General features: G+C 42.7%; 1 protein-coding gene across 1 annotated transcript in view; it reads right to left on the bottom strand.

Moving 5' to 3' along the window:
* BLOC1S5 (biogenesis of lysosomal organelles complex 1 subunit 5) overlaps nt 1–11,257 on the bottom strand; it is a 42,627-nt gene extending 31,370 nt beyond the window's left edge. Inside the window, exons 1-2 of the mRNA XM_068558350.1 lie at nt 11,110–11,257; nt 6,638–6,720 (exon numbers count right to left, since the gene is read on the bottom strand). Coding sequence (XP_068414451.1) covers nt 6,638–6,720; nt 11,110–11,239 — 213 coding nt within the window. The 5' untranslated portion in view covers nt 11,240–11,257. The remainder of the gene's footprint in view (nt 1–6,637; nt 6,721–11,109) is intronic.
* Nucleotides 11,258–12,374: the final 1,117 nt, after the last annotated feature.

Below are 12,374 nucleotides of genomic sequence, written 5' to 3'. Positions count from 1 at the left end.
GCCAGAATTAACAAAATGACTACTGAAAACAATTTCAGGTTTGTTTTTTTTTTAACTTTCTGTTCTGAAGGGTATTCCACTAGAAACGTACACAGTCAAATTACTGCGTTTTAAAGTTACCTGGAAGAATTTCTCTGCGTGGCAATGCCACCATCTAGGAAAACAGGTTTGCTTTTTTACACATTACTTGATTTTTAGGGATTCCTCCTTAAAATTTAATTTTCTTTTAAATTATGTAAAATATTTACATGGCTCCCAAACTACATCTAAAAAAATATATATTCAAAAAAGTCTAGCTTCTATCACTATCTTTTGTATCCATTCCCTCTATCACTCTCTTTAGATAATTATTTTTACATTTTTATCCTGCCATTGTCTTAACTATAAGGATATACATCCACATATATACATATGTATATGTATACACAGATGTGTATATAAACATATATGTGTGTGTATATACACATATGTATAAATATATATATATATATTTCAATTCCTTCTTAAACAGAAACATGATATTCAGACTCTTCTTATTTCACTTTGAGTCACGCTGATTCACACACACACACCCACAACGTATATAATCTTTCTCTATGTGGTCATGCGGTCTATTTGTTCTCTCTTTTGGGTATCTCTTTCAGTATTTCAAAAAGTTGGCGTTTTTGTTCTCATGGTTATGTTTATACTAATACTTCTTACAACACCCCGGTCTCCACTCTGGCTCCTGTCTGTTGGTTCCCCACTCTAAGCAAGATTAGTATTAGGTGGTCACCTCTTCTGTCTCTAGCCTTTCCCTCTCCCTCAGAATCTAATCTGCAATAGCATCCTTTCCCTCCCAGTTAATACTGATAAGGCAACAAGTGAGGACAGTCTCCTTTTCATATGCCCTCCCCTCTCCTTCCGTTTTCTGATAGGCTGTATCTACACGGGCAGAAGACAGAGCCACTGCATGTGACCTGGTTAGGCTGTCTCCCTTATAGCCATTGTTGAGCCTTAAATTACACGTTACAGTAAGTGAATTTGTACCGTCACCTCTCTAACAGCCCATTAATGACAATAATTAATTTAAACAACAAATAGGCCCATCTGGTATGTGCTTGTTTATATGTTGATATTTTTGGCTAAGGTGTACGGTTGACACCTACTACAAAAGGAAGACTATAAACCAACATCTGTTTATTTGTTATATGAAAATTATTTCTGGGGTGAAAATTCTCAGAGCAAAGCACAGCACCAATGAAGCTTGGTTTCTGATGTATAACACCCCATAAAATTACATATACAGTTAATTTTTCTCAAGTTGAAATTAATGACAAGTGCTCAGGTAATGTGCTTCAAGACAGTGCCTGGCACTAAATGCTTCAAAATGTTAGCAATTGTTCATAATGTTAGTACAGTCACTGTAATATTTACATTAAAGATGTAACTTGATAGTATTAGAGAGGAAATGAGAGACAGGTCGATGTAATATTTAAAATTTTCTTTCCATCACAAAATGGTCAGTCCCACAAGTTTTTTTTTCTCACAAGTTTTAAAACCGTTATCATACATACGTGAATCTATTACATGCCACATGGGATCGACTTTTTCCTGACATTTAATACTCTGACAGCTACTCTTACAACCTAACAAAAATGAGATCAGATGTCAAATGAAATTCTTGTCTGTCCTGCCTTTTAAGGGACTTTATCTTTTTATCAGTACAACTCACGTTCAGACGCAGCAATAAGAACCCTCACACCTCCTGTAACTACTGTATTTATTTTAACAATTTTTTTTGCCTCAATTTTAATCAACATTTCCTCCATTTTTTCCCTATTTCTCTAACATCTATTTTTCTTTCTCAGTTCAAGTATCAGCCCCGCTTCTGAAGATTTCCCTCCCAGCTCAGTTGGGAGTTATCTCCTCTTCTGAGATTTCAATCACTTTGTGCTTATTTTATCATAATAATTTCACCATTACAATCTGTTCTCCGCAGACTGTAAATTTCTGAAGGTAGAGACGGTTTCGTATCTATTTTTGCGTATCCGGTGTGACAGACAGCTCTGGATCCATCCCCTTCCTCTCCTCCTCTCAACACCCAAATACCACTTGGTGGTAAACCTGCGCGTAACAGACACAGCTAGCCATCGCCCACCTGCCGTCCTTTCTGCTGCATGAAGCACACGCGCCATGGCTGGGCTCCCACAGCTACCCTGTGAGCATGAGCCTGGGGTGAGAGCAGCACGGCGGTGAGGAAGAAGCAAAAGCTGGAGGAAGAGCTGACGTCTAGGGCTGCCACACCAGCCCCAGGCTCTGGCTGCTGTGAGAGAAAAGTAAGCACTTAGGAAAGCCACTCTCCTCAGGTATCTGTCACTAGTGACCAAACACCTTCCATATGATACACCAAGGGATTCAGGAAGCAGTCAATAAAGCAGTCAGAGACTGAAGTTTGCTGAAGATGAGTTCGTGCAGAACTGCGCAGCCCCTAAGCACTTCATAAGTGCTGACCTGCACGGCCTCCCCTCTGTCTCACACGAGAGAGGCCCCGGCATCCTGCAGCTGGAGAGAGAACAATGCAGAAGACCATGCCTTTACTCACTGCCACAACCAGACAGGCTCACTGGAGGCGCCCTGCCGGGATCTCTGTTCATAGTATTTACTGGAATCGTGGGGAATAAAAGAGCTGTGTGCAGTTGGGAGCAAGACAGTCAACTGTCCTGAAATACTAACAAACACAAAAAGAGAGCTTAAAATATTACAATAGAACGTCGATAATTTAAGTAATGCTGCCACCGTGTGGCACTTAGTCCCTTCTTTAAGAAAGAAAATTTTATAAAGAAAAAGATTATTGTTGCCACGTGCGTTAACCTTTAAAAATACATAAACTATAAACGAGTTTCCTTTTAAATGCTAGCCAGTTTTTCTTCAAGTGAACCACATTTAAATGACCTAGAGAAGACAAAACTTAAGGACCTACTGTGTGGCACAGGGAACCATATTCAATATCATGTAACAGCCTGTAATGGAAAAGAATCTAAAAAAGAATATACATATATATGTATGTGTATGCGCGTATATATATATGTATAACTGAATCACTCTGCTGTCCACCTGAAACATTGTAAATCAGCTGTACTTCAATTTAAAAAAAAAAGACGAAACTCGTAGGAAGCCCTGACAGCTCTGCCTCCCGTTCCTCCGGTCCAGCTGTGCGACGCTGGGGAACGACCACTTTTATTAAACAGAGGATGTTTTTATTGGGACCAAGATAGAAAAGAACGGTAAGTAATGCACATATCCATTCAAATCTAAATCTCTAAAATGCTTTCAGCTTTTCTCTCGTAATTTGAGGGGAAAGGTCAGTGTGTAACAGACAGAAAAGGTAGCCGAGCCTGACGTACAGGAAAGCTTCCAGGAGACACTAAAAAAGACGGACCGGGGAGGTGACTGCGTGTAAGGACGGCATCAAGTACTTTTCAAGAAGAGGAGTCATGTGACCAATTAGCTGGAGAGAGCGCAAACGCAGCTGAGGAAATATTTTTGAGCCCTTCAGAGACCATTCTTCAGTGACAACATGAGCCTGCCCTGCTGCATAAAGGCTGGGCCCCTGTCTGTCTTACTCAGGGATACAGCACTGGTTCCTGACATGAGGTCTCACACAAAATAAGTGCTGAAGACATTCTGTTTCACTTTCTATAAGCTTACATCTGTCATACCCAGTGTGAAAATTTTATTCTTTAGTAAACATTTTCCTGAGATGTCTATGTCATTTGCTTAGCAAATCGTTGTTTTCCCTAAAGATATTAAAAACTGAACCAAAACTCATTCAAAGTATTGCAAATTCTGAATTAATACAATTTTGATTTTACTTGCTCCCATCTTTCTCTTAATAACAGTTACCAACACCTGCCTAACATCGACATACCAGGGATTTAAAAAAATGATATATTACTTAATCCTCACAAAAACTCTGCAGGATGTATTATTGTTCCCATTTTAAAAAAGAGAAAACTAGGCCTTAGTAGAGCAAATAATCACAGCTAGGAAGAGGGATACCAGGATTTGAGCCCAGATATGTCACACGTCCAGCTCCAAGGCCCATGTTCTTTTACGCTTCAGCACAGCCCTGTCTCCAAAGAGACCCTGAAGGGCTGAACAACGCAGAACCCAGGTAACTGCTCTCCTCTCAGGCACACGCCCGTCTTCTCTCAGCCCCAGTTAACAGAGGTGTTGGCTTCAAAAGGGAGTGAGCTCTTCAATATAATATATTCCGCAGCATAAATGTAATAACACTTCTTTCATCATCCATTCAAGACTCAGTCTTGCTTGTACAGCCCTTTCACAGGAACCACCTACATTATCTAATGAGCGCTCATCCACTAATCAGCTGTGTGACCTTGCACACATTTCTTTCCATCTCTGGGCTCAGTGAAGCTGCGGGGTTGGATTAGAGAAGTCATCTTAATTCCAAAATTCTATGCTTCTTTTATAATATATAGTAGGCCTTTAGAGATACATTTACAAACTTTTTAAAAATAAAAGCTATTTAGCATTTCAAATTAACCAGACTGGCAAAAAAAAAAAAAAAAAAGATGACTTATGAAAGGATGTTGGAAAAGCCAGGTTTTAGGCCAAGCTCTGTTAATTGTGTTTTTGAATCATATTAAGTACCTACAATGCACAAGACATTCTTTCAGGCACTTTGAACACAACAGAGCATAAGAAAGGTAAGTGTCTATATTCTAGGAAGGACAATGGGCAATAACCAAGCAAAGAGTAAGGAAAATATAGGTAGTAATAAGAGCTCACGGAAGGCAGAATTCAAGATGGACCCTGAGAGCGCCACCCCTAGGATATACACACCTCTCAGTTACTCTGTCAAACCCTAACCGAGGTGCTGTTGTGTAGCTATTCTGCAGGTTTACTTAAAGCCCCAAATCAGCTGACTTTAAGAAAAGGAGATTATCCCTAGTGGGCCTGACTCCATCAGGTGAGTCCTTAACAGGGATGGGACTCTTCTCGGTAAGAGAGGTTTAAAGCATGAAAGGGAGACTTCACTTATGTCTTTGAAGAAGGAAGGGGCCGTGTGGCAGGGAATATGGGTGGCCTCTAGGAGCTGAGACCGGCCCCGGCCGACAGCAAGCAAGGAAATGGGAACTTCGTCTACCTGGGCAAGGAACTGAGTCCTGCCAAAATCCTGTGAGTCAGAAAGAGGACCCTGAGCACCAAGTAAGAATGGAGCCTGGACAGCTCCTTGATTTGAACCTTGTGAGACCGTGAGCAGAGTACCCACCATGCTGTGCCCAGACTTTATTCCCACTACTTTATTCTCACTAATTGAATTGTTAATAATCTTTACATAGCATGATGAGGGAATAGTTTATGGTTGATTTTCTGTGTGTGGGATAATTATTCTTACCCTACAACAGCAATAGTAATGATGATGAAGATAACTACCAGTTATTCCTAGGTACCAGAAAATATTCTAAGATACACACACCTTTAATCTTCACAATAACCCCGTGAAGCAGGTATTATGAAGATTTTGAGTCTCTTGAACCCAGAAATGGTGTCTAATGCAGCAGCTCTGTCTCTCTGCTTTGAGTGCTCTGTACCACAGGCTTCCTGTACTTTTAAAGGGTTTATGGAAAGGTTCCCTCCTTTTAGCAGGTTTAGACTTCCTGCTTGGTTGGAGTCTCATTTGAAAATAAAACCCCAGGAATTCTCTGGCGGTCCAATGGTTAGGACTTGGTGCTCTCACTGCCAGGGGGTTCAATCACTGGTTGGGGAACTAAGATCCCGCAAGCCACAAGGCCAAAAAAAAAGAAATAAAAGAAAACCCCAACTTCCACAAAATCACAAAACTGCTTGTGTAACATCATTTACCATCTACCCAACAGTAGCTTGGGATGTTACTATTCAATGCACAGTGAACCAATTATACATGTGCAAAATCATAGTCAAACGAAACAGAATGGCAGGCTAGTGCATCAGGACTGTTGGGACATAGCACACAAGGTGGGGTGGGAGACGGTAAAGCTAGAAAGATAGGAGCCGGGTCATAGAAGGATGCTGGGCTTTGTCCTGTAGACAGAAAATGATATCAAAGGTTTTTAAAGAGTTAATGTCAGAGCGCTCTGGCAGCAGGGTGAAGACTGGATTTGACTGGGTTGATAAAGCAGGCATACCAGTCAGAAAGGACAGAGATTTGTTAGGTAACATTTGGAAGGCTTGATCATTGAATGTAACCTAAAGGGGAGGGAATAGCCACGGGCGATTCTCATGTTTTCACTTGAGTGCTTTGGGTAGCTGCTGCTGCCCCAAATGAGAAAAAAAAATATAGAAAATGGGTGTGCAAAACTGACCCATTCATCTGTAAAATCATTTTTTTCATTGTATCTCATTTTATACATGAAAACCTGAGCTCAACAGACAGTAAACACCCGAGAGCAGGCACCAGAACTGGAGCCCAAGGCGCCTGCTGTCTACTCTCGTGCTCCCTCCATTCATGTCAGTGCCTCTGAATACTCTGTATACTTTACGAACACATGAAGAGAAATCATAGATTTCAAAACCAGGGGATTTCCCTTCCGTATATTAACACACTAACAATTAGGGCAGTCTTTTTACAAAATAGGTTTCATATACTCACTTCAAATTCTTTCACAAAATAACGGGTTTCACCTTGGATAACTGGTCTGTGATCTAACAGCCTTGAATGAATTTCTCCAAGATCTGTAAAGACAAAATGAAACTCAAGGTCAATCCATGCTAAGTGGCACAATCTCTAGCTTTACTCTTCCTGTTCCCCATAAATGTATGAAGGTTAAAATCCAGTTCAGACTATGGATTATCCAGTCAGTAAACTGGTAAAGTACTTTTGAGAGCAATTTGGCAATATCTAATAAAGTTGAAGACGTATACCTAGCAATTTCATGCCTAAGTATGTGCCCTAGAAAAACTCTTAAACAAAGGAAAGAGAAATGTATAATGTTTACTACAGCATGAATATAATGTCAAAAGAAAAAAGAAGGGGAATGACCTAACATACTCATAGGATGGATATTACAAATCAGTGAGTGAAAATGAATACAGTGGGGTTACATTTATTAACAAGGATAAATCCCGCAAAAAAGCAACTTTCAGAAGGATAAAGCCATTTATATAAACTTTCAAAATATGCAAAATCACTTCCTGTTGGGACATCTACAGGAGCCATAAAGCTATAAAGAAATGAACGAGAACGATAAACACCAAATTCAAGACAGCGGTTACCTTAGAGGAGGGAGGGCCGTGCAATGAGAGCAAAGGGCACGATGGCGCTCTTCATGTGTGTTTATTAAGATGGCTGGTGAGTGTTCACTGTAAGTCTCCATAAGTCATAATTAAGGGAAAAAAGTTCTGAATTTTAACTGTTTTTGGTGAGTCATCCCGGGGCGTATTCTGCTCTCATACCACTTACCATATTGTCCTGAAATTTCCTCTCTACTCCAGTGAGTATCTCAGAGACCAAATTGTTTGTATCATCCACAGAGGGTTAACACACATTTTTCTATATGACTGAGAAGCTATTACACTGATTTTGGGACATGTGCGGCTGTGGCCTGATGTAATGGGAATTTACTTAGTCTTTGGAGAATTCAGTTCTGTTCAGAAGTGGGTAATGATCACCTCTGAAGCCCTGACTGCACTCCAAAACTTAAGATGTGAAGATCAGGGGGAAGAAAAGATTCTAAAACACACACGACCACAGAAATTAAGCTGGTTTTGTAATAACATTATAACAACAAAACAAACACATTATAGTAATTCAGAGTTGCAGGCGTCCCAAGGATTACAAACAAATTCTCCGTTTAATAAAGGGAAGCCACATATTTCCACATAAACTCAATCCTAGCCCTGCTACAGGCAAAGCACTCTTTTGTTGTTTGTTAACAAGACAAAAGATATAATCCTTTGTTCTCCAAAGTTCATACTCTAACATGGGAGTTAGACAATCTCTTCACACAAAAGATAGAAATAAGCACTTCAACAGACTATGAGACAAGAAAAGACACAGTAAACTGCAGATCTCTCATTATCTAATAAAGTTCTGGCCCTGAATTTGCAGACCTTTAATGTAGTATGTGGATCTTTGCCCATCATAAGGAACAATTTACTGCAGAGTAAACTTTTCTGATAACACCCACATCGTCACCATTGTCACCTCACTGCTTCTCACATCCATCCCTTCTGTTCCATCCTTGCTTGTCTTGGACTATTTCAACAGAGTGAGTCACACCCCTCTTCAACCCACTCCATGTACAGTCAATTCTGCTTATCTGCAGGACAGTAGGCCCTTTGTATTCTCTGGTTCTGCAGTTACAAATTCATTTTATAAAGTAGGCAAGTTCACAAATGGGCCTCCTGCAAGACGAGGATCCACTGTACCTGCCTGAGTGCTCTATTTAAAACACAGATCTAACCACATGACTCTTGTACTTATTGTTGTTCCATAACAATATGGAACATTCAACAAGAAGTCCAATCTCCTTAAAAAGGCAAGAATTCATCGGTCTGATTTCCACGTGTAGTTTCCCAAACATGCCATGCTGACTCAGGCCTCCACGCCTTTGCTCATGCTGTTCCAAACTAAGTCCAAAATATCCTTGCCCTCTTTTCTCAACTACTAACCCTTTATTCTTCAAGACTCAGGTCAGACACTCCATGCCCCAGGAAGCTCCCCGTCTCCTAACAGCCAACCACAGCCCAGAAAACCTCAAAGACCTGAGGCCTAAGTATTGAAATCATTTATTTATATACTCCCCTTTCACTAGACTCTGGCAATAAAACTCGAAACGTATATTTTCACAATCGATAGTCTTCAAGTAAGATGAACTAAAAACAGATTTTCAGAATGAAAATAGTAAATGGTTCCACAAAAAAACCCAAGGAGGTTCTAGACATATTTTCAATTATAACTCAATTTTGCATTAACCTGAAAAACTTCCTTTGAATTACCTTTTAAAGAAAGTACTACATCTGAAACTAATATATTGTAAATCAACTGTACTTCAATTTTTAAAAAAGAGTACTACATCAAAATCACAAACTTCTGTGCATCAAAGGACACAATCAACAGAGTGAAAAGGCAACCCATGGAATGGGAGAAAATATATGCAAATCATGGCTGTAAAGTGGCTAATATCCAGAATAGAAAAAGACCTCCTACAACTCAACAACAACAAAACACACTACCTGATTAAAAAATGGGCAAAGGACTTGAGCGGACATTTCCCCAAATAAGATTTACAAATGTCTAGCAGGCACATAAAAAGATGTTCAACATCATTAACCTTAGGGAAATGCAAATCAAAACTACAAGACACTGGGACTTCCCTGGTGGTCCAGTGGGTAAGACACCGAGCTCCCAGGGCAGGGGGCCCGGGTTCGATCCCTGGTCAGGGAACTAGATCCCACGTGCCGCAACTAAGACCTGGAACAGCCAAAATAAATAAATAAATATTAAAAAACAAAAACAAAAACAAAACTACAAGATACTACCTCACACCCATTAGAACGGCCACTACCAAAGAAACAGAAAATAACAAGTACTGTTTAGGTTGTGGAGAAACCGGAACACTTGTGAACTGCTGGTGAGAATGTAAAACGGTTCAGCCACTATGGAAAACAGTAGAGTGGCTGCTCACGAAGTTACAAATAGATTTATCATTTGATCCAGCAATTCAGCTGTGGGTATATACCCAAAACAACTGAAAGCAAGAACTCGATATTTGTACATCCATGCTCACAAGGGCCAAAAATGCGAAGCAACCCAAGTGTCCATCCGTGGGTGAATGGATGCCCAAAATGTGGGGGGTGTGTGTGTGCGTGTGTGTGTATATACAATGAAATGTCTGAATCATATTCAGCTTTAAAAAGGAAGGAAATCCCGACACATGCACGATTTTACTTATATGAAGTACCTAAAGTAGCCACATTCAGAAACAGAAAGTAAAATGGTGGCTGCCAGGGGCTGGGGTGGGGGAAAGGGGAGACTGGGGAGGCCGTGTTTAATGGGGACACAGCTTCAGTCTGGGAAGATGAAATAGTTACGGAGCTGGATGGTGGTGATGGTTTCACAACAACGTGAAACGTACCAATGCCACTGAATTGTACGCTAAAATATGATTAAGAGAAACTTTATATTCCATGTATTTTACCGTAATTTAAAAAAAATTTAAGTAATAGCTCACTAAGATTGCACATGTAAACAATTAAGGCCTAACACCCCTGCACTACGCCCACACTACTAACTAGATCTGAGACACCCTGAATTCTACACAAACCTGACAGATACGGTTAAAATGCAATAGGCATGAACACGAGGATGCCATTCCCTGGGCAGCGCTGAAGGGCGCCGGAATCCTACAAGGGCTTCAACACTGCAAGACGGTAGGGCTGCCGGCAGAAGCGAGGGGTTAAGAGAGGACGGAAATGAGAAGGTGCGGTATTTAACTGGCAAAGATCTTCCTGCAGGAAACAGTTGTTGAGAGCTTGGAGAATCAAACCAATTCAGGTTCTGTGAGAATCCGGGCTGTAGCTAGGTTGTGACCTTCTCCCAGCTCAAAGCTCGTCCACGGGACGAGTGGACATCGCTACACGTGCTGGGGGGCTTTCGTGTTTTAAGATGCCTTCACGTTCTCTCGTTTCCACCCTGCACGACCCAGGAGCAGACAGGGTCAGGGCGAACGGCCTAGGCACACACCTCCTAAGCGGCCTGCCTGGGGGCGCGGGCCCTTCCCGACTCCCAAGCTCAGGGCATCACACGTGGGTTGCGAGCCCGCGTCCACGCCAGCTCCACGCAGGGTCCCGGCCTGAGGGAGGGGAGAAGGCAGCCCGAAGGCTCCCGGCTGCGGCTTCTACGAGGAAGCAGGAGGGGCTGGGGCGGTTTGCTGTTACTGGGAGGCACCTGGCGCGGGGAAACAGGCGCCAATGCACAATGACCCCTCCCCCACCCACCGCAAACGCCAGGCCGCCCGGGAGCCGGGGGTCGACCTCGGGCTCGGCCCCGGGTGAGAGGACGCCGCCTGGGAGGTGGGGCTGCGCTGGGACCACCGGGCCGAGAGCCCTAGTACTCCGTACCCTTGATAATGAGGTGGGCTGGCGAGCCCCCGGTCCCCAGCGAGTCCTTCTTCTTGCCGCCGCCGCCGCCGCCGCCGCCGCCCGGGGCGGCCTCACAAACCACAGGGGTCTCCGTCCCTCCGCCGCTCATCCCGGCCAGCTCCACCCACCCGCGACCGCGCTGCGCCTGCGCAAACCTACGCGGCCCGCTTTCCCCGCGCGGGGTTTTTGCGTCATCAAAGGGCATCGGGGACGCTGAGTCTACCCAGCGGGCGGTTCCTATAAAGCCACTATGGTGCGGCCAGGGACGTGAGCTTGAAGAAGCTGGTGCCGCCATGCTGGGTTAGGGCAGATGCTGCCGGAATAGGAAAGTGTCTGAAAGTTAGAGCTAAACTTATTCTTCCCTAAACCTGCTGGAATTTATCGTGGTTTAGAGAGGTTGGCGGAGAGAGGATCTAGTCATAGATGAATATGAATAATAGTGGTGTAAATACATTATCTATATTATTACCTGCCACCAGTATTTAATGGAGGTTGTTGACGTGCGTGCTTTGCCACATTTGCTCATCATGGCAACCGCGGGAAACAGTTTTGTCATTTCTTTCTAACAAAAGAAGAAACAGGATTAGAGATTAAGTAATTTGCCCAAATCACTTCTCAGACTCATTCATGCCCATGTAAAGAGCAGAAACGTCTGTTCTTGGCATTTGTATTTACAACATCTCAACCAGTTGTTATAGGGAATAAGATAAAATAAATGCATGTAATTATGGAAGGGACCATAATTTGCTAGGCTGCTTTGATTCGTAGCCCTGAAGAGACAAATCCGGTGCTGACAGATTTGTATCTAGTGCTGCTGTTTGGTAAACTCCTTAGAGTTAATCTTGTATCCTCAACAAGTTGTCACTCCCTTCCTGGCACAAGCCTTCCCCCATAGCCTCTGCTTTAGCTCCTCTCTGAAGTACCTAGATAATAGTAATTGATGCAATTTTCCTGAGGTGTTTCACAGACGTGAACCCACCCCCATCAAATGGAAGATGTTAACTACTTGATGACTATGAGCATGTAGCCCCAGGCCTCCCGGAGCCTAAGGACTGATAAAGTTAACCCCTGTGACACCACCCTGTTCCTTCATCATCAGCCAATCAGAGTATTGTGCACGATCTGATCGCGTACCCTGCAGACCCCTCCCCCCACCTTGCACTTGGCCTTTAAAAATGCTTTGCCGAAACCCTTCAGAGAGCAGGAGGCTTTTTAGGACAGGAGCCACCTTGTCTCCTCACACG

Source organism: Eschrichtius robustus, chromosome 12, assembly GCF_028021215.1.
Source record: "Eschrichtius robustus isolate mEscRob2 chromosome 12, mEscRob2.pri, whole genome shotgun sequence".
NCBI lineage: Eukaryota > Metazoa > Chordata > Mammalia > Artiodactyla > Eschrichtiidae > Eschrichtius > Eschrichtius robustus.
Note: the sequence above shows the minus strand (reverse complement) of the source record. Positions and strands in the feature narration are given on the sequence as shown.